Below are 23,692 nucleotides of genomic sequence, written 5' to 3'. Positions count from 1 at the left end.
GTTCTGTTAGCTTGGATCCTTGTTATTTGGATGGGATAGAAAGAAAATAATCTGGATTATTGAACAGTTAATCCGCTAATTGGATTATTTGACCCCAAATAATTGAGTTGATTGTATTTTAGTAAAATTGAAAGTCACTAGCTAATTTTCTGATCTCCATTTTTAAAATGCAGCAGATTATTAAGTTTACCTTTTACACTGGAAAAATCTGATCCCTTGTCAAATCTCCCCAGTTAATCCCCACCATGAAGTATTTATTTGGCTACCTTGATTTTTAACTTTGTCCAAGAGAATCTAAGTTGCTAGGCCCCTAAACATTGAGTAGTAATCATCTCAATTATTTTAGTCACATCTGAATAAATAAGAGGAAGATATTGTCACTCAATTTCATTCAATTAGCTTTCTTTAATGATCCATTGGGCAAGTAGATGGTGAAGCGGATAGAGCACTGGATTTGGAATCTGGAAGACTCATTTTCCATAGCTCACATCTGATCTCTGACATTTACTAGCTTTGTGACCTGGGCAAGTCACTTCATCCTATTTGTCTCAGTTTCCTCATCTGTAAAATGAGCTGAAGAAAATGACAACCTACTCCAGTATCTTTGCCAAGAAAGCCACAAATGGAGTCAAGGAGAGTCTGATAGGATTGGAAACAACTAAACAACAACAAAGAATCTACCAAATGTGTATAAGCAAAAGGGTGGCACCTGGGAGAACTCTCCCAACTCACTCCTTGGGTCCTTCAAAAAAGACTATCTCAGACTGGAAATTTTCCCAATGGGTTCTCATTCATTCTAAATCCTAGCTCTGTATCATCTACTAATATATACTTTCATTTACCATAGAATATGATTCAAATCAAAGGCATTTAATAAATTAGCATAATGATAAAAATAGCCCTAAAATGTTTTCCCCTTAAACCTAGAGTACACTGACAAAGAAACATATTTTTCAGTGCCAAGATAGATGTGACATAGGGTGTACTATAGGAAGGACATATAGAAAGGCCTTTGCCAACTCTAAAATTCCATGACTATGTTATATGAGTCTTTGTACTATAATGGATCTGTGATCTCATTTCCCTGCCATCCCTCATTTTCTCTGCCCCCCAATTCCAGATAGTAATCAAACATTACCTTCTCATTCAGTGTGGCTTATTCATATTTTCTTGTGAATCCTCCATAATGAAGGATGAGCACTTTTTCAAGCATTCTCCAGATTGTGGAGTTGCCCATTAGATATCCTTCACACTCCTCAAAGGGTGAAACTGGAAAATAGTATGTATTAGGGAGAAGACAGAACGAGAGTGGGATTTTAAAGGATAGGTAGCAAATTCAATGGCCAAAGTGCAAGACCCTATGGACAAAGGGATCAATTAAAGGCCCGGAGATTAGGAATCCTAGCAGGATATGCAATGAGTCAGAGATAACAAAGCCTAGGAGAGGCTTAAGAGGCAGAGACAGCCAGAGAGTGGAGAAAAGTAGTTTGAGAAAAAAAACTAAAAAGGCAAGGTAGTGATAAATTATGGAACATTTTGAATGCTGGGCAAAGAATTTTAAGCAGTAGCCACTGCTTTCCATCCATCCATCCCCCTCTCTCTCTCTCTCTCTTCCTATCCATCTATCCATCATCTATCTATCCATCCATCATCTATCTATCTATCCATCATCTATCTATGTATCTATCATCTATCTATGTATCTATGTATCTATGAATCTATCTATCCATACATCATCTATCTATCCATCATCTATCTATCTATGTATCTATCATCTATCTATGTATCTGTATCTATGAATCTATCTATCATCTATGTATCTATTTATCCATCATTTATCTATCCATCATCTATCTATGTATCTATGTATCTATGAATCTATCTATCCATCCATCATCTATCCATCATTTATCTATGTATCTATCATCTATCTATGTATCTATGAATCTATCTATCTATCTATCATCTATGTATCTATCATTTATCTATCCATCATCTATCTATCCATCATCTATCTATCTATGTATCTATCTATCATCATCTATGTATCTATTTATCCATCATTTATCTATCCATCATCTATCTATCCATTATCTATCTATCCATGTATCCTCTAGACATATTTATATCTATGTGTATATATAGCCACATATGTGTTACACATTACACACATCACATATAAGTCATAAATATAAAATCACACGTATGTAATATCATATACCTAACACATTCCATCTATTGCAATATCCAACTATAAAATAGATGTATAAAATATAGTTTTTGAACCGGAATGAGTCCTGAATATCCTCTGCTCAATCCTGCATTTTTCTTCGAATCAAAGATTGCCAGATGCAGGGGTGTAAGCGGACCCAAGGGGAGCTGAGGCCCAGGGAGGGAAGGTGGCTCACCTGTCACACAGCCGGTGAGGGGCAGCGCTGGGGCAGCTGACCTATCAGAAATACGCTTTTTTGCTCACGGTTCAAATTTCAACTAAAATATTATGTATGTCCTCATGTTAGAGGATGACATCTATTCTATGGTAAAATTCCTAAGCGGCTGCTAAACTTTCCCCGCGTGTCATGTTTTGCTGGCTCGGCGAGATCGCAAACACCTTCGGGGCAAAAGGAGGTGTTTTTCACTTTCTTTGACCCTGCACCGTCCTCGGGGACACCTGAGCGAGTCTTGGGAGTCACGAGGCCCGCAAGTCGGGGAGCCCTGGGGGGGGGGGGACGGAGCCGGAAGGCTGACACCGCGGATGTCCGCCGATCTGTCAGTGCGCCCGCGGCCAGACTACATATCCCAGGGAGCACCGCGGGCCACCGCCGCCGGGCCGGCGCAGAGGAGGGGGGAGAGGGGCGGGGGGGGCGGAAGCGGAGCATCCTGGGACTTGTGGTTCTCCCGCCGCTGTTTCCGCCACGCCGGGCCGCCGGTTGGAGGATCGGGTCCGGCCGAGGAGGGAAGCCCCGCCCCGCTCCCGCCTTTTGTCCACGTTTCACCGGCGCCGGGCGCAGCCGCGGGCCTCCGGCCCCGGCCCTCGCGCGCTCCCATTGGGCCCTGCCCGAGAGCCGCGGGGCCTACCCGGAAGTAGCGCTGGGGAAGGCGGTTTCCTAGACTACGCCACCGGAAAGCCGGGGGCGGGCTTCCCGGGGCCGCGGCGAGCGCAGGGCGGCGGCGCTGGCGCGGGGCGGGCGGCTCCGCGGGCTTCGGGAAGCCGCTCGGTGGCCGGCGCGCCCGCGGCTGTGTGCGCACCCGCCCTTGGCGGCCCCTCGGCGCCCCGCGCGGCGATGCGTGCCTTCGGCCGGGTGTAGCCGCCGCGCGTGCGCGGGACCGGCCGGCCGGGCCATGAGCGGAGCCGGCGGCGGCGGCGAGGGCGGCGGCGCGGGCTGCGGGGCCCCGGCCGCCTGGCGGGCGGGATGGAGCCTGGTGGCCACGGCCGCCCTGTGCCTGGTGTCCTCCGCCTCCGTGCTGGCGGCCGGCGCCGCGCCCATGAGCAGGGAGGAGAAGCAGCGGCTCGGGTAAGGCCCGGCGCGCTTGCCGCGGCGGCGTTGGGGGGGACCCGGGCGGCCGGGGGCTGCCCGGGAAGCCGCAGCAGGTCCGGCGCCGTGAGGAGCGGCGGCGGGCAGAGGCGGTGCCAGCCCCTGCGCGCCCCCGGCGGTGCCCACGGAGCTGGCAGGGCCCCGGCTCCGCCAAGGATTCGCCGCGCGACCTTGGCAGGAGGCGGCGAGACGCGGGGCTGGAGTCCGAAGACCCGGTGCCAGGTCCTAACGCCTTCCTGGCCTCGGGAAGTCGCCAACTCCGAGCACTCGGGCAGGGCACGGGCACGGGCACGCTTCTGCCCTGAGCTCCGGGACCACCTCCCGGCTTGGGTTCTAATAGCAGAAAGGGCCCGGCAAGTTCTAAAATTGTTCCGTTGGCTCATGAACTTGGATACTTGAGTCGATCTGTGACCTCTTCCCAAAAAAGAGGTGGCCGTCCTACCCCTTCTCCTCCCGTGTAACGCTTCCAAGTGGTTTCCTCTAAATCCTCCACCTGGGGGACGCCAGCTTCTCTGGGAGGTACCCTTTAGCCATCATTCACACCCCCACTCTTGCCCACCCTTTCCATTCATTTTGTCTTTCTCATGAAACCCTTTATGTCGTTCCTCCGTAGTATGTTCTGCAGTTTACTCGTACTCACCATCCTGACGTTGCTTTGTGGTCACCTTTCACTTGTATTCTTTTTTATTTTATTTTTTTGCAAGGCAATGGGGTGAAGTGGCTCGCCCAAGGCCACACAGCTAGGTCATTATGAAGTGTCTGAGGTCACATTTGAACTCTGGTTCTCCTGACTTGTATTCTTTAGACAACGTGATAGAATGTCATTATTTTAAAGAGATGGATCTTTAGTTTCAGATAGAAACTTGAGTCAACCAAATACTATTTATTACCGTTCCTGGAAGTTGTATTTATTGACAATTTTCTAGCAGTTTTTTGTTGATTGTGTTGAGAAAGGGAAGTTCCTGTATTCTTTCAGGAGTATCAGAATACTTGATGAATATTAAAATTGTTTTTTTGTTTAATTTTGAATGAACTCAAGGTTAAATTTGTTGGCTGACAGACCAAAAAATGACTGTGTTGGTTATTATAGCCTAATCTGTAAATCAGAATTTTTTGGTCTTTCGGTTTTATCATCACCAAGACTTAAGCATTTGAAGTGGAGCTTAATTTCATATCAATAGAATACAAAGAAAAATAATCTATCCAGCTCATAAACCATTCTGTATTCCTTTGAAGGTAGTTATTTTAACTAGAAATGTTTTCTAGGAATAAGTCTAGTCCATAAGCATTAAGTGACTATGTTCTGGCACTGTGCTGGGCAAATGGGACTACAAAGAAAGGGAAAAAGTCTGGTCCTAGAATCAACATACTTTCATCAACAGCTTCTAATGGGGGAGAACATCATGTAAACAGCTGGGTAGATTAATAAAGTCCATTCAGAGTAGTTAGAAAGCATTTAACATCTGAGGGAACTGGGAACAACAACCTCTTGAAGTAGGTGGGATTTGAGCTGATTCTTGAAGCCTTCAAAGATAAAAGACCCAAGTGGAGGGGTAGAGATTGCCAGACTTGAGGGATGACTGGTAACAGGGATAAAGAGTATTTTGTTAGAGGAATTGCAATAATGTAGTGTTAACAGAATGTAGAATTTATGGATGCAAGTGAAGGGCCAAGATATGAAGAGCTTTAAAGGTCAGATAAAGGAATTTATATTTGATCCTTGAAGATAATAAGGAATCATCCAAGCTCCTTGAGGGAGAGAGGGTAGGGTTCACATGGTCAGGTTAAATTTTAAAAGATGACAAGACAACTTAAGTGGAGGATGGATTAGAGTGAGGAGAGACTTAATGGGGCGGGGAAACTAGTTAGAAGGCTATTGCAATAGACTAAGCAAGAAGTAAGGAGATCCTTGTGGTTGTGTGAGTAGAGAAGAGATACCGGGAAAAAATGTTGTAATGGTATTGAAGCAACAAGATTTGGCAACAGATTGGATATGTTGAGAGAGTGAGGAGTTGAGGATGACTTTGATGTTGTAAGCCTGGATGATTAGAAGGATAGGATGGCAGTGTCTTCAGCAGTAATTGGGAAGTTGAGAAGAGGTGAGGGTTTAGGAGAAAAGATAGTGGTTTCTGTATTGGAGATGTTGAGCTTCAGATACTTTTTAGACCATTTGAGATATTCAGGGAGCAGTTGATAAAGGAAGAGTAGAGTTCAGAAGAGAAACTAGGGTTAGATATATTAAGATCTGGGAATCATCTGCATAAAGATAGCTGATGATTGCTGATGAGATCACCAATTTGAATATTACAGAGGGAAAAATAGTATGGTATATACTGTGTATGTGTATATGTATATACACCCACACTATTTCCTATTAATGTTAGTAAAAATAGCAATATGCTATCACTATATATATATAATATATATACACACTATTATTTATAGTAATGAGGTAGCTAAAATATAGCAACTTTTGGTAATCTTTATTCTGCCACTAACTTACTGGGACAAATTTTTTAGATAAAATATAAAATACAAATACTTTGAATACTTGAATTTTATTTTAAAAATGAGAATAATATTTTTCACTTGATCTAGCATCTGTTTAGGAGTAGATCATATAATAAATAACTTGAAATGGTGAGATGCACAGACACATACAGACAAACATATAGACTCGCTCTTGCATCTTGCTAGAAAATGTCATTTGGAGAGAAGCTTGAGTGTTAATAGTAACATATTCTTGTATTCTTTTAAAATTTACTTATATTTTATGGGAGAGTTGAAATTAAGCAGTAAATAGCACCCTATAATTTTTTAAGTGCATTTTTTCCTCTTTTCCCCTCAATCAAAAAAGGTAGATAGTCTAAAAAGATGCTTTTTCTGCTACTGTTTTTTTCCTTCCTGAGTGACAAACAAGTTGCATAATTTCTTTAAGTTTTTATTAAAGGAATAAAATTTTCAGAAAGGAGAGGTGGCATGATTCATTATGAAGACATTGGACTAAGACTCACAAAATCTCCAGTTTTTGTGACATTGAGCAAGCCATCCCTGTATAAAATAAAGTTTAGACTAGAGCAGCATTTCCCAAATGGAGTGAACCACATAACCGTTTAGACTTTTGATTTATTTTGATGGAATCCACAAATGCTTATGTGGGAGAATAGAATATTATCCTTGGGATAAATGGGAGAATAGGGGGAAATTAAGGAAAAAAGAGACAAATCCAAGAAAATGTATTTTAAGCATGTGTACAAATTTCATGTCAATAGGAGGAATATTTTCTTCTAGATCTTCTCTTCACATTGTGTGGAACACCAGAGTTTGGCATCAGCATTCTGTGATTTTGAGAAATGTATTCCCAGAAACATCAAATGTTTTGTTGAATTGTTTGGTGAATTGATTGTATCAGAATACTGCCTCTCTTATTTTTTTGTGTGTCTTTGTATATAATTAAACTTCTATTTTATTTGTTTATTGGATTACAGTATAATTTCTAGTAACTTTCTGAAATATAAAATACATGTTAAACTGGTTACTTAACCTATTCCCCTTTATTTTGTGCTTTTTTTTTTATAATAGGAATCAAGTGCTGGAAATGTTTGATCATGCTTATGGTAATTATATGGTAAGTGAAAATTTTTTTCATTTATCCTGTAAATATGAGCTATTTGGGAAGAAAATCATTCAGAGTTAGTGATAAGACTTTTTTAAGACATTTTAAGAAATGAAGTTTTATTATTTTCATGTACACAGACTAAACTTAAAATAGACTAACAAAGTAAAGTGTTCTTAGCAATCTTTAGAGAATCTTTTTATGACTTAAGAAAGAAAAATAATTTGTAACTTCTCATGTATCGGACTTTGTCTAAATTCTATTTCGGAAGTGCATAAAATGTACTTTAAAACAATTACACACTTTAAAAAATTAAATGCCTTTCTCCATCAATAACAAATTTAATTTGGTGAGACTTTAAATCCACTACTGTCTAAATTGCTATCATTGTGGAGCCTGGAACTTTTTATTTGTCTTTATAAATATATTTGTTTTGTTAATAATGACTAAAGGTGGGTTTTTTTCCCCCAGTGGCAACTACTTGTATAACCATATTATAAAAATTTTGAGGTTGAAAAAAGTCAATATTAATATAAATGAGTAGGGGTAATCTGCTTCCTTATCCACATTTATCCCTGGGAATACTTTTACTAGGTGTTTTCCTTTTCATTGTGAGGGACTTAATTTGCTTTAAAAATATTTAAATGCACTTTTGGGAAAAGAATTTGGTATGATGCCATACTACCCCCACTAGAGAGTTGTTTTGACTTGAAAACTTTTTAAATTACTTCTCTTGGTCCTTTGTCATCCAAACATTAACCAAAATATGATTGTGTATCTGCTAGTATCTGCTTTTGTATATAGGTTTTGTGATTGTATATTTAAATATATTTTGATATTTTTCACCTGTCTTTCTTCCCAGATCATAAAGTTTCTGAAGGTACACATTTGGTGCTCAGTAAACATCTTTTGCTCTGTGATAATAAAAAGTTTAGTTTGGTTGGGCAAGGAAGAAGCATATTTTGACCATGAACAAGTTTAAAGTAACTTCTTGAGCCTTCAAATCTTTGATTTCCCCCATATTCATCATAAGCAATCCATGACTGATACCTAGGCTGACAAAAACTGTAGCACTAGTTTAAAAATAAGGCTTGAAGGGGCAGCTAGGTGGCACAGTGGATAGAGCACTGGCCCTGGAGTCAGGAGTACCTGAGTTCAAATCTAGTCTCAGACACTTAATAATTACCTAGCTGTGTGGCATTGGGCAAGCCACTTAACCCCATTTGCCTTGCAAAAACCTAAATAAATAAATAAAAAATAAAAATTAGGCTTGAGTTTGAAGCCTGACTTTGTTGTTTTCTTGTGTGAGCTTGGATAAACTAAACTCTTCAAGCCTCAATTTCCTCATCTGTAAGATGAGGGTATTGGATTAGATAATATTTAAAGCTGCTTCTGACTCTCCTAATATTTTGGTTTTGTCACAACTCTCCTTAGCCAGTTCAACTACATCTCTCACATAGGAAATTGCATCTCAATCAAAATACTGATAGAACCTCAGAACCTCATTTTAGTAACTAATTATAATTCATACAAGCTAGAATGGCCATTCATTTCCCCTTCCCAATGTCTTCCCAAACTCAAAATGATTTTGAGAAAGAAGATTTTTTGTTTCATTTAATTTTCAGTTTTTCCTATCTGAGTACCAGTTTTGAACATTGTTAAATAGTTTAACAGTTTGTCCTATAGAGCAAAGTATTTAACAGTTTTTGTTAAGAAGATATAGTCTTGGGGTGGCTAGGTGATGCGGTGGCTAAAGCACCGGCCCTGGAGTCAGGAGTACCTGGGTTCAAATCCGGTCTCAGACACTTAATAATTACCTAGCTGTGTGGCTTTGGGCAAGCCATTTAACCCCATTTGCCTTGCAAAAACATTAAAAAAAAAGAAGACATAGTCTCATAATAGTCTAGAGGGATATTTTACCTTTTTTTTTTTGGTGTTATGATGTCTTTGACAGAATGTTTTTAAATGAATAAAACAAAATGCTTAGGATTACAAAGGGAAATCTATTATTATTGAAATTGTTATTAAAACAGGTAAAATTTTCCTGAAGTGCAGTTTAAGAACCTCTACTTTAATAGCAACCATTGAACCTCATTACTGGATTAGTTTGCTGGCTAATTTTTTTAGGAATCTTGTTTTTCCCCTCTCAGTTTTATTTTTTGCTGTCATAACACATTTAATTGTTAGTTTACTATACAAAAAAATTCCTCATTTTGTTGTTTTCCTCAAACTGTCTTTGACCTCTGTCTATGTTAGAAGAGATTATATCCATAAATTAATTTGAAAAAGGTGGGTGTATAATGTTATATTTAACCAGTAAGAACCATGCTTGGTAATTACTTTCATGGGTAATCACCAGGGTTCATGGTAATGATAGATAGATTTTTGTCTTTTAAATTCAGTGCAGATATTAAATAATCTTTGCTATAATTTTCAAGACTGAAATCCTGATACATTTTTTCTAGTAATCCTAGAATTATGATATGAAATAGCTAACTGGTCTACTTTAATTATGTAGAAACCTAAACCTTCCTGTTTCTGAAGTCATTGCTTCTGCCCATCATCTCCTAGTCAGGAAGAATGGGTTTAAATCCTTTCTCATATACTGATTAGTTATGGGCCTCTGGGCAAGACACCTAACTTCTCTGAGGTTTCCTTATCCTTAAATGGGAAAAGTAATAGCATTTGTGTTTGACCATTTGTGTTTGTAAAACCTAATTGATTTAGAAGCTAATGATTCTAATGATTAAGATATTGAATATCATGATAATGATACTTATTTTATAAAGTGACTCATGATAATAAATAATAAATAAAAATAATAAAAAGTACACCAGTCTTGGTCAGCACTGTTTTAAGGTTATCTGCCTTACATATTATACTAGATTTCAACTGAGCATAACTATTAAAACAGACAACTTCAAATATATATTTGGAAGGACTCAGGCTCCAATCATGTTCCCAGAAACCTCTTCAGCCTGATTTTGATATGTGTGTGATAATTGGTTCTTTAAGAGTAGCATTTTAAGGAAGTTTTTTATATTTATTGACTTAAAACATTAAAATTGAATATGGAAATTTTAATTTTTATAGGTTTCATTGTAAAGGCTTCATACAGTTCTTAAACTCAAATAACCTGGATTGTATGTAGGTATGATGGAAACAAAATTTTTCTCTAGAATAGTTATTGACTTTCTTTTCCTAGACTTTAGATTTGCCAGCCAGCCATAGGACATGATTTAAATTTTTTTTTTCATTAGACTTGAAACATATTATATATGGTTGTATAAAGTTAAACTTTAATGCCAAGGTTTTTTGTTGTAGACAGAATTTCTACCATACCTAAAGCCTAAGCTGTTAACTTTTTTTTAATTTGATTTTTTTTTTTATTTAAGGCAATGGGGTTAAGAGTGACTTGCCCACAGTCACACAGCTAGGTAATTATTAAATGTCTGAGGTCTGATTTGAACTCAGGTCCTCCTGACTCCAGGGCCGGTGCTCTATCCACTTCGCCACCTAGCTGCCCCCAGCTGTTAACCTTCTAAAAAGTAATACAGGGGGCGGCTAGGTGGCGAAGTGGATAGAGCACCGGCCCTGGAGTCAGGAGGACCTGAGTTCAAATCAGGCCTCCAGACACTTAATAATTACCTAGCTGTATGACCTTGGACAAGCCACTTAACCCCATTGCCTTGGAAAAACATAAAAAAAAAAGTAATACAACACTTTTAAGACTTCTCTTTTTCTGGGAGGTGAGGGTGGGGGGTGAGAGGCAGTTATATATTTAAAAGAAGAGATTTTGCCAAGAGAAATAATATCCTGTGCTAGAAATTCATTCTATTCAGTCAGAATAGAAACTTAATATATTTTATTAATGTACAAACTATCCTTTCAGTTTAGATTTTTGGAGTGGCTGTGTGTTTTTTTAAATTGTAGTTTATGTTCTTGGTTTAGCATATTGAAGTTTCATTTTTCATCTTTTGCACCTGTTTAGCAAAAAGTATCCCAGTGATAAATTTTGTTACAGTGTTTTCATGAAAACTTGGTCTTCAATCTTTTGATTTAGAAAATGAAGGCTGAAATGAAGAGAACTATTTTATATTGTGAGAAAAAAGTTTTTTTTCCCACCATCTACACATTTTAGAGATATTAAGATTTATTGAAGCATAGTAAGTCTCTCCTTTAAATCAACGAAAGGTAATATAGTAATCCTGGCAGTGGAAAAGGAGAAGATAAATGTTAAGAGTTGTTAGTAGAATTCTCTTTTTCTTATTCATTCATTCATTTATTTAGTTTTGCAATACAATGGAGTTAAGTGACTTTTCGAAGGTCACACATTGCCAGCTCTTTCTCTGAGGTTTCCTCATCTTTAAATGGGAATAATTATTGAGTTTGTAATTATTAAGTGTCTGAGGTTGGTTTTGAACTTGGGTCCTCCTGACTCCAGGGCCAGAACTCTGCACCACCCAGCTGTCCCCTCTCATTTTATTTTAAAAAGCCTTATATAATAATCACGGTTTTGAAATCTATATTTAAATGTTAGCAGCTAGTTGCTGTTGTTGTTTAGTCATTTTCAGCCCTGTCTTACTCTCTATGACTCCATCTAGTGTTTTCTTGGCAGAGACACTGGAGTATTTGCTCATGAGAAAGCTGAGTTAGGTATCTTGCCCTGAGTCACACAGCTAGTAATTATCAGGCTGGACTTGAACTTGGGTCTTCCTGACCTCAGGTCTAGGGCTCTATCCACTGCCCAGGCCCACTGCCCCAAGAAGAGTTATTGGAAGACTGTACTTGAATTTGGCTGTTAAAATGCTTTAAGTTCTTGTGAGCAGGGAAAAAGTACAAAAGCTACAATAGTATAGTGGCATGAGTATCAGCATTTCAAAATATATGTTATTAAAAGTTAAATAGATTTTACATTTTTGATAACCCATTTTTTAATTTACTACCTTTATTTGTAACATTATTTGACTTTCAGTTGCTTTTGGTGCATATGTTACCAAAAACCACCCTGAATATTGGTTTTACTCTGGTTTCACTGGTACAGAGCAGAGCTATCTACCTTCTTATCCTGTTCCAACCCTAGTCCTTCCCTTAGTAGATTTAGATTTAGGAACCAGTGTGGGGACTCTCCTATATTTATTACTTGCAATCAGGCTTGTGTCCTATCTAATTTTATACAGAACTCTAAAATCAGCAGTTTTATTTCCACATTGCATCATGGTGAAATTAAATAACCTTTTTCCTTTTTTCCAGACTTAGGAATACTTTGGTTAGGAGGAAGTATTACTTCAAATAGACTGACTGTTTAACCTAATAAGGATGTTTACTTGCCACGTATGCAGGAGAATTAAAACAAGTCAGGTTTCTTTGTGTGGTTAACTCGAAAAGATTATACTTTTATCCCTGATCCTGATAAGAAGAAAAGAATATTTCTTAACAGCAAATTCAGAAATTATCTATTTCATTGTGATAGCTTGAAATTATTGATGCTTTACTTGGATAATCTTAGGGTTTGAATTTGATATTTGCCTTTTTGTCACTTGTTTGTGACTTTTTTGGGGGAGGGTAGTAGATTGGATTGTAAAGAATTATTTCAAGTAAAATCTACAAGATTTAAAGCTATAGAAGGAGGGAACTTTGGTCATAATGTGAGGAGGAACCTCCTAATGATGGAACTTACTTAGGAAATGGTGACTTCTCCTAGATGACTACTTGTCATCTGTTCTAGTTCACTTGTGGTTGGATCATTTGGCTTTTGGGATCCCATCCCATTTTGAAATTTTGTGGTTCTGTGAAATCATTAAAGCAAATTAAGAATTAGCCAATTCCTCAACTTTTATCAGAGAGACTTGCTTCCAGTAGAACTTTGGGTAGTTGCCATCCCTTTTAGCTATGGTATAATACTGATCTTTTTCCTATATTTCTTTTTGCTGCTTTTTTAAAAAGTTTTTTGGTAAGGCAATGGGGTTAAGTGGCTTGCCCAAGGCCACACAGCTAGGTAATTGTTAGGTGTCTGAGGCTAGATTTGAATTCAGGTCCTCCTGACTCCAGGGCTGGTGCTCTATCCACTGCACCACCTAGCCACCCCTCCCTATATTTCTTTTTGAACACTCCGTTTACAGGAATTCTCTGGTTTCACTGGTACAGAGCAGAGCTATCATTGCTGTTTTCTAAGGTTTACTCTTAAATTCCTGGATTTCCTAGATATATCTTCTTATTAAACAAGGTTGTTCCTTTTATCCATTTTCTTTCTTTTGTATTTGCTTATCTGTTATACATTTGGTATCCCCCCCCCCCCCCTTCAAATGTTAGCCCCTAGAAAACAGGAGCCATTTCTTCTTTTTTTTCCTTTAGATCCCTCAGCCTAATCCGGTATATATATCAGCATATAGTGTTACTTTGTAAATGTTTGTGGAATTGGATTGTGAATTTGAATTTTCCTTATATTGGAAGATTTATGCAGCTTTGAAAGGACATTGGTACCTTAAAAAAAGTTGACTTTACATTCTTTTCTTTTGAATGTCATATACAAAGTTAAAATTTGAGAAGGTTAAAGGAATGAAAAATGATGCTCACTGTAGGTAAAAGATGTTTCAACCATAATTAATAGGTTTATGGGAAATAATAAGTAAAAGACAAGCAAGTTGATCATATTATGTGTATTCTAACTGAATCTAGGGCAGGGAAGTCTCTTACTCTAAATTTTGTGGCTCCACCAAACTGCTCTGTCAACAAACATTTACCCACTGTCCCTAGTATGAAGCTGGGAACACTGGGTAAATGTTTGTTGACTGAGCAGTTTGGTCATGGTTACACATTTACAATTTAGCAGCTGTATGCATAAAAATTAAGTTATAAGATACTCAGAGGGAAGGCATTTCAGGTAAGGAGTTTTCTTTTTTAAACAGTGAAACATATATAGGAATAAAACCCTTTTTAAAATGTGTTATATTTTTCCATGAAACATGGAACAGGCATGTGACTAATAAGGTCCAGTCTCTTATAGCTTAGGAATCTTAATTCTGTTACTGAGTATCATCATTCCCTTGAAGACAGCTCATCCCTTAGTACCTGCATCTGTGCTGGCTCCTTCTATCATGCCCCTCTGTCATCCTGGGCAAGCATGAAGGAAACCCTGATGTAATCCTGCTACTACTTCCAGACCTCCAGACCACTTTCATTCAGGAACCACTTTTAAGTTAACTTCATTTCTTTTTATCACTTGTCCAGATCCTTCTTGTCTTTTTTCTTTATCTTTCCTTCCCTAGTGAGTGTAGCATCTTAGCACATAATCTATCTAGTCTGTCCTACCTTTCATTCACATCCTTGGTCACTTTGGTATTTACTTTAAAATCCTGAACTTAAACCAAACTGTAACCCAAACTGTTTTACCTCCAAGATAGCGGATTTTGAAACTCTCCTTGATCACAGCTCCTGTCTTTCTGCCTTCCCCACTGTACCTCTCCTCCTAAACCTGTTCTTTATTTTCTCTCTGACTTTATACCCTTCAGATCTCTTAGACCCTTGATTTTCTCCTAGTCCAACTTTCTTATTTTGGCTTTATTTTCTTTCACAGTCTTAAATTTATCAACTAGTTAAGTGTTGGATCCTTTCTCTTCTGCTGTTCATGTTGCTGAACACTGTTGGAGGAAGATAAGAAACTGTTTTTCAGAGTACACCATAAATTCATGTTATCTAATCTTACCTTTGTAGCATAGGCCTTTTATTTATTTATCTATAATTGGCTGTGCATGATATTCTTCCTTGAATCTTAAATGATTCTCTCAGTCCTTTCACTCCTCTTCATTTTCTAGCTTTTAAACCCCTATCTTTGCCCTTGCCCCTATCATTAAAATAGTAATAGTTGTCCATTGTTCTCAAAGAAGACCATGATATCAGGGGAATGATGCCATGACAAGCACCTGAATTAGATTTTAGTGAGGGGGTGCAGTGCTAAGTCACCAGCCTCACCTTCTCCTCTAGAGTCATCTGGGTCCGATGGATCAGGATGACAGGAGGTGGTTCTGGATATGAGCCAGTCAGGGTTAAGTGACTTATTCAAGGTCACAGGACTTGTAAATGTCTGAAACTGCATTGGAACTGCAGTCCTCCTGACTCCAAGACCAGTGCTCTGTTCACTGTGCCATCTAACTGCCCTTATCAGCCTATAACCTTAACTCTTTTATGACAATTTAGAGACAACCATTTATAAGTTATCTGTCTTCTTTTGTGTTTATCTTTACCTGTTCTTTCTTCCTTCTCTCAGAGAATAAGGAGGCCTTTCTTTTCAAGTCTTACCCTTCTATTTATGTCCTTGATATTTTACTCTCCTATTGCCTTCAGGAAATTTAACTATTGACTATTCTCTTTCTTCATCCTATCCTTATCTAGTGACCTCTTTCCCATTGTCTATAAATATACTCAGGTCTCTTATTCTTAAAAGCAAATTCATTCGATCCTATCATCTCTAGCTGTTATCCTACAATCTCATTCCTTTCATTGCTAAATGCTGCACTTGCTGTTTCTATAGCTAGAAATGGATTAGTGCAAATAAGGAATTTTATTATTTGGATTTGTACTGCATATTCTATTGGACTGGAGCCAGTGATCATAATTTACATAATTATAACATTGAATAGATGTGACCATTGTTCTTCAGTCTCTTCCTATCTGAATGTCAACCTACTGCTCTAATGAAGTACTTCACTCAAAGGTGAACTTAATTTTTAAATCTAGTGACTTTTTGTTAGTCCTCATGATTTCCATTCTTTTTTTTTGAATTACAAAGATTTTATTTATTTTGAGTTGTACATTTTTTCCCCTAATCTTACTTCCTTCCCTCCCATCCCCCCACCCCCAGAAGGCAATTTGCCAGTCTTTACATTGTTTCCATGGTATACGTTGATCCAGATTGAATGTGATGAGAGAAAAATCATATCCTTAAGGAAGAAACATGAAGTATAAGAGATAGCAAGATCAGGGTTTTTTTGTTTTTTTTTTGGCTAAATTAAAGGTAATAGTTCTTGGTCTTTGTTCAAACTCCACAGTTGTTTCTCTGTCTACAGATAGTATTCTCCATTGCAGACAGCCCCAAATTGTCTGATTGTTGCACTGATGGAATGAGTGAGTCCATCAAGGTTAATCATCGCCCCCATGTTGTTGTTAAGGTGTACAATATTTTTCTGGTTCTGCTCATCTCACTCAGCATCAGTTCATGCACATCCCTCCAGGCTTCCCTGAATTCCCGTCCCTCCTGGTTTCTAATAGAACAATAGTGTTCGATGGTATACATATACCACAGTTTGCTAAGTCATTCCCCAGTTGAAGGACGTTTGCTTGATTTCCAATTCTTTGCCACCACAAAGAGGGCTGCTATGAATATTTTTTGTGATGTTTTTTACCATTTTTACCATTTTTCATCATCTCTTCAGGGTATAGACCTGGATCAAAGGGTTTGCACATTTTTGTTGCACTTTGGGCGTAGTTCCAAATTGCTCTCCAGAAAGTTTGGATGAGTTCACAGTTCCACCAACAGTGTAATAGTCCCAAATTTCTCACAACTCTTCCAACAATGACATGATCTCATTCTTTATATAGTTTCAAACTGTTGATTTCCTTTTGGATAGTTTCCTTACAAGGCCTCTATGACACTGTTCTAACTTGGTTGTCTTCCTGCTTCTCTTTTTGTTCACTCTTAGATTCTTTTTACTGTTCATCTCTTTTTTTTTTTCCATTCCCTATGTCCTCAAGTTCTGTCTTGGGGTCACTCTTTGCTTACCTCTCTCTACAGTAGCACTCCTTTGAGGAACTCAGTCATGCTTCCAATTATAATTTCAGGTTTTTTTTTTTTTTGCAAGGCAAATGGGTTTAAGTGGCTTGCCCAAGGCCACACAGCTAGGTCATTATTAAGTGTCTGAGACCGGATTTGAACCCAGGTACTCCTGACTCCAAGGCTGGTGCTTTATCTACTACGCCACCTAGCCGCCCCCCCCCCCAATTATAATTTCTTAACAGATAAATTCTAAATCTCTATGTCTTTCATTAACCTCTCTTAGTTCTAGTCCTGTATCTTGCAAATGCCCTTGCAGACAGCTCTACCATCATGTTCATTATGTCCCAAACTGAATTTCTCATCTTTCTCTCTTAACACTCCTTCCCTCATTCCAAACTTTCCCATTTTTAATTTTTTTTTGCTCCTGATTACCCTGGTTCAGAATCTCTCTCCTTTCTTCTCTCTTTTATATTCCATATCTAGTGAGTTGCCAAGTTATGCTAATTTTTACCTCTGAGAATGTCTTAGATCTATTCTCTTTTGTTTCCTTATGACCATTGTCTCTTATCACTTCATTTCTGGACTATAGTAAAGCTTCCCAAGTGCTCTCTCTGCTCCTAGTCTTTCACCTCTACCCCCTTGATCCTGCTGTGAATATAAACTTAACAAGTCTGGCTAAGGTTCTATTCTGCTCCCTACCCTTTATAAGCTCTTGTGGCTAAGATAATGTCACACCTTCACCTGGCATTTAAAGCCCTCCATCATCTGGCCCAGATCTGCTTTTCCAATTTTATTTTATAGTACTTCTTTTACACTATATATTTTAGTCAAATGAATCTATTAAATCAACAAGTGATTTTTCACCTCTGCATTTATACAGGCTGCCTGTGGCCTGGACTATGTTCTCTCCTTATCTCTTAACTTTATAATTAGTATCTTTCCTCAAGGTTGGGGTTAGGGGCCTCACATAGTAACATTATCTGATTCCCATCTGTCTCACTTAAGTGTTCTTTTCTTTTTCAGATATATATATTTTTTTGGGGGGGGGGTTGAATCTTTTTGCTCCTCTCAATCTTTACCTAGTATTTTATTTAGCTCATCTTTGCTCTTTAGTTTGCTAAGTAAAGAGGAGTCCTTGTAGCAGGTACTGTTATTTTATCTTTATAGTCACAACTCTGCCAAACAAAATTACTAGGTTTAGGCTTTGGTCAGATGAGATTTTGAGTAAGAGGTTACTGCTTTAATATGCAGAGGATTTAGAAGTAGAAAGGAGTTAGCCTGTAGGGTAGCAGCAGCAGTGAGTTGTGTTGCCTAATGGTCACATGAGCTTATAAGTCACAAAACCAGGACTCAAGATCCCTTCTCTGATTACTATTTATTCCTTAATACTTGAGTTTCTTTGAAGATATTGCATCTAATGCTGGCTGGCAATATGAAACCAACTCTTTGGGATTATCAAGTTTTCCTGATAGAGAAAGGTCTCTAGACTTAGAAGACCAGGACCTTGGTCATTTTTGGCAGTTGTTAGTGTCTTTGCTGTAGATATTATATGTTTTAGGTATTTGAATGTTATCAGAGTAGGGACTACTCCTAAATACTTTGAATATTATCAGAGTAGGGACTACTCCTAAATCTTTTGTATTTCTTTGTTTCTTAATGCAGAATATTGTCGAGCCTCACCTTGTATGGTGTGCAACTAGTCTAGAAAATGAGATTGTAGAATTCTGTTTCTTTAGGTTGGCCATTTAATGGTCACCCTCGGACAAGTTATTACAAGGTGCAATGGAAGGAATGCTGGTTGACAGTCAGAAAGTTTGAGTTAGCATCCCAAACTCCACTTGCTATGTGGGTAACCTTATGTAGCTCATTTCACCTTTTTGTGTCCTTTCTAAAAGAAAAGGTTTCAGCTGGATCACTGATGAAATCCCTTACAGTGGTCAGCTTTTGTTCCTGTGACTTCACTGAGCTTTAGTTTCTTCATCTTTTAGTGAGGGAAGAGGTTAGACTCTGTTCTAAGATTGTTTCCCAAGTTTGAAACTTCGTAGACTTGTACCTTTGTACATTTTGAATGCATTGTCTAAAGTGGTAGTTGTTGGCAAAGTATAAAATGTGAGCCATGTTATTGTCCTAGTTTTGTAGAATTCTAACATGTATTTGTCAACATCAGCAAAAAAGTCATTTTTAATTTTTATATTGTTTAATATTTCTTTTATTCTTGTCGTAATGTTCTGTACTAGGAATATTAGGAGCTGTCCTTTAAATCAAGTGTCAGAAAGCCTACTGGGTCTTCACATACATGGGTTACTGTGTCATTCTGTAGGGTCCTATGTATGGAAGTTCTGGACTTCTCCTGTTGTTGTAAATAGATCTTGGGCTCCTGTAGTCATGTCCTAAGGAGAAGCTGCTAAGACCTGTAAAGGACATTATTATGGGTCATGCCCAGTGACCTGGGAGTATACATACAAAAATGAGACAATCTGGTTACTTGCATTCTAATGGAGGACTAGCACACTTCTGGGAATAGTGAAGGGCAGGCCTAAGGAGTTGATCATAGAACAGTCAATTGATGGACCTTTCTTGGAACAATGGTAATGGCTCTGAACTTAGAACAAGATGTAGACACTGGTGGAGATGGGGAAGCTAGTGCTAGGAAGGATGTCAAGGTGACGTTAATGTTGTTTAGTAAGATTTTAGGCAAAATGTCGTCTGATATCCCTAGAAACCAGTTAGTTATAGTGGGTAGCTGAATTTATGTGCATTGATTAGAATTTATGGAGTTGAATTTGTTCTCTGGCCAAGATAATTTGACTTGGAGCAGGAGTTCAGAGGTGAGTAAATGAACTCCACTAGGGACTGGGGAATGGTCTGGCGTGGATGTGCTATTGTTGGTGGAGAGAGGTTTGGGCATCTGCAGAGTAGATAGATGGCAGGATGACTGGGGTGTATAGTCCTGTTTGATACCCAAGGTGCCAATTCAGATTCCTTACATTGTAGGAATAGAAACTCTGTTTATAATTTAAATGTACTTAAATATTGGACAGGTTGCAATAGTTATATGTTGTATGCTTTGCCTTGGCTTTCTAAATAACTTAATTTTTCTTACAGGAACATGCTTACCCAGCTGATGAACTCATGCCCTTAACCTGCCGGGGTCGTGTTAGAGGTCAGGAACCAAGTCGGGGTGATGTTGATGATGCGTTAGGAAAGTGAGTATTTCCAAAAGTTTTATTTGTGCCCAAGGAGCTTGCAGGAACTTTGCAAAATGATTGATTTTCAGAACAACTTTTGGCATCTTAAAAAATTTGAATAGAAGCCCATGAATAGTAAATTTTGAAACGTTTAATCTTTGTGATTGGTGGAAAGATACAGACCAATAATGTTAGATGATGCAAGACATGCTTAAATATACTTAAATGATTTTTTGAATGTAATATATTTTATTTCTTGCATTGTTTAAGGAAAACATTCAAGCTTCAATTGTATTTATGTTTTCTTCTCATTTTTGAGATAACTAAATAAGATTTCTTGGCTACTGGTTAGTTTGAGTAGCAGCCCTTGAAAACAGTACATATGTACTGTAGAATGAATTTGAACTAGATTCAAAGTCAAATGTTAGTTGTTATTCTGGATAGAAAACAGCGCGAGCATTTTGCTAAATGACTGCTTTAATAAATCAAATTATTTTATTCTTAGCCTGTTATAAACTAAAATTGTTATCATAAAGCATTATTGTTGGTATTATATTTAAGTCATTTGCTTTCCAAAAGTAAAATGATAGTTCTTATCTTTTTAAAGGTTTTCTGGCAAATAAAGCCATGAAAGATGTATGCAACTGTGATAAGTGTATTTGCTTGCCATTATAAATTACCTTTCCCAATAGAATGAAACAAACTGGGACAATATTTCAGGATGAATAAACTTACTACGTATGTAAAGCTAAAGTCTCTAGAAATATAGGTATACTAACTTAACATTTTAATAGACTACCTAGAACTTACTTTTACTTCTTAAATTGTTGATATAATTTGAGTTCTTTGCTTTTTTGTTAAGTAAATAGATGTTTTATATTTGTCTTTTGTTTCTCTTTTTGATCTATTTCTTATTATTAGGAGCAGTTAGACATTGTATATATCAGGAATTAAATTCACCCTACAATTGATAGAGGACAAAGTATTTATGAAAAAAAAATTTCAATTTGAAATAAGTCAAATACAATTGGTTAAATGATAGGAATCTAAATTCTCAAAATATTAGTTAAAAGTGAAATATAATAAACTTCTATTTAATTGGATCACAAATGGGCTGTTCTAATTAATCAGATATTCTGGTAAATATAGTTTTTTATAGCCACCCGTACAGAGATGATCATCTAAATTTCACTGAGAATTGAATCTTTCTCAGAGCATTTTTATGATCTTACATTGATTTGGGCTCATCTTTATTGGTATCAGTTATCATTGTATGATAGGTGCCTACAAAAGTACTGGTTATGAGAGAGTGCTGATAGATAGATTGCCAGATAACAGAGAGTCTACTGTATATGGTTAAGACATTCAGGATTCTAATTTTCTATATCTGGTTATACTTGTTTCTTAGATTTTCCCTGACACTGATTGATACTTTGGACACTCTTGTGGTAGGTTTGATCCTTCCTGGATTTTTTTCATTCTATAAATTTCATATATATGCGTATTAAGGTATTATAAAGATAGAGATGATAAAGTAATCAGGAAACAGTAGCACTCAGGATTGAGCTTGGACCTATGTTTCTAAATAATTTTTTATTAAAGTGTCCCCATAATTGGGTAAGATGCAGTTTAGTCATCAAGCCATACTGTCCCCTGACAGATTATTGTAGAGATATTAAGCTCCTTTTATATATGATTTAATTTAAACTCTATGATGTTCCCATAGTCAGGAGACAGATTTTTTTTTTTTGGTTCCTCCTGGAAGAAAATAATTTTAACCCCTTGCATTAGATGCTTTTACTCAAAAGTCACTCTTCCCAGTGATATTGAAAAATGATAAAATTATCTTTCTTATTTAATTAATATATTTATGCACTTCCCACATTTTCCCATTCATTCAAACTACTTCAAAGATTTATTTTTTCCTTTTGAACCCATCCTATAATATCATTGGGGAACTTCCTTGTGAAGACATTTCCTCATCTCCCATTGTAGTCTTAGAGCTACCTGGGTCGGTAAAAAGTTAAGTGACTTTCTAGTGTCAGAAGTGAGAAATGTGGAGTCAAGATGGCCTGGCTTTCTATTCACCAAATTCTTACTTTTTCGTGTTTATTTTGACAACATGATACAACTTTATTAACAATTCGTTACCATATTAAGAAACTTTTAGCTTTTTTAAGCTAGAGAAAATGACAGAATTTTTTGCTTATGTGTCTTACAGAATGTTAAAAATTCTCCTTTTCCTTCTGAGAGAGGTCTAATATTTCTTTTGATTTTATTAACTTTCCTTAAAATTAAAAAAAAATTTTCTCCAATTCATTGTCTTCCCTGGAAATATTTTCTTCTTACTTTATTGCCATTCTTTCCCTTCCTAGATGAAAGTCTAAGATCAAACTTTTGATGGAAAAGGATTTATGTCTGGAAGTAGTATGATTAAATTTCACATGCCAAAATTACCAAATATTATAGCTGGATTATGCTTCTAAACTCATGCCCTATATAAAAATGGGAAAAACTTTAAGACCTGCATTATTAAATTTCAATTCAAGATTAATCATTTTAAATTTGATAATTTTTTTTTCTTTTGAGGATAATGGTCCACATAGTGATTTTTAAAAAATTCTAGGATGATTTGAAATTATTGCTAGCAAGCTTCTTTAACTCATTAAACCTCTACTTTTTTCTCTTGAGCCTAATTCTAAGACTTTATTAATCTAATTAGGACTTTAGATGCTTAATTTATTTGATAAGTTTTATAAAACATGTCAACAGGGGTATTAATCCCTCTTCCCTGACTTGTTTCAGTAGTCTTGGGAGGAACAGATTTTCCCCTGTTTTAAGACACAAATTGATAAGCTTGTGATAAGTAGAGGCAGCAGCTGAGGTAAGGACAGACATAGGTCACTTGGGTACCTTTCCTCTGATTTGGTGAAATTTTTATTTCTACTGTATTTGCCTCTCTTATGCTGCCTTCAAGTCATAGCTTCTCCATGTCCTGGGATACTTTCTGTAATACATGTTCTCTGTTAAAAAAAACAAACAAACCTCACTCTTAATTCCAGTTCTGCTCAATTTATTCACAAAATTTTTGAGCCTTTCTTGAAACTAATCACATTTCTTGATTCTCAGTGGTAGCAAGCACTTTAGAATAATAAATAATTATTTATGTATATCATTGAATTAGTCATTTTTACCATTGGGATTCAGCTTCCTCATCTGTAATAGGAGAAGTTTTGACCGAATGATCTCTAAGGTTCCCTTAAATTCTTAACTTTTGTGACCTTTAGAGAATCAGGTTATAAAGGCAAGTAGCCCCAGCTTTAGGAGTCATCTTCAAGCAGTGTCAAGGGGGAAAGTCTTAAGATAGCAAGCAACAAGACATCTTTCAAATTTTTAAAAAAAATTTCATTTAAAAATTGTGGTTTGAATCTTATTATTTTTATTCTAAGAAAAAATGTAGACCATTTTGTGGTTGTTAAATGCCCTAACTCCATTTTTGAGTATTCTTTTCCTTTAATAGTTTTAAAATGAAGACTCTAAAATGGAATGAAAGCCTCTCTTTTAACCATATGGTGGTGGT

General features: G+C 37.2%; 1 protein-coding gene across 2 annotated transcripts in view; it reads left to right on the top strand.

The window, feature by feature from the left end:
* The first annotated feature begins 3,218 nt into the window (after window positions 1-3,218).
* Window positions 3,219-23,692, top strand: part of EDEM3 (ER degradation enhancing alpha-mannosidase like protein 3) — a 60,430-nt gene continuing 39,956 nt past the window's right edge. The window contains exons 1-4 of one of the 2 annotated variants that reach the window (XM_074222222.1): window positions 3,219-3,515; window positions 7,119-7,164; window positions 20,030-20,130; window positions 21,521-21,560. In XM_074222222.1, coding sequence (XP_074078323.1) covers window positions 3,343-3,515; window positions 7,119-7,164; window positions 20,030-20,130; window positions 21,521-21,560 — 360 coding nt within the window. In that variant the 5' untranslated portion in view covers window positions 3,219-3,342. The remainder of the gene's footprint in view (window positions 3,516-7,118; window positions 7,165-20,029; window positions 20,131-21,520; window positions 21,561-23,692) is intronic. The other variant, XM_074222221.1, reaches the window with a different exon arrangement.

Source organism: Macrotis lagotis, chromosome 2, assembly GCF_037893015.1.
Source record: "Macrotis lagotis isolate mMagLag1 chromosome 2, bilby.v1.9.chrom.fasta, whole genome shotgun sequence".
NCBI lineage: Eukaryota > Metazoa > Chordata > Mammalia > Peramelemorphia > Peramelidae > Macrotis > Macrotis lagotis.
The sequence above is the reverse complement of the archived record's forward strand: the minus strand, read 5'-3'. Positions and strand labels throughout refer to the sequence as shown.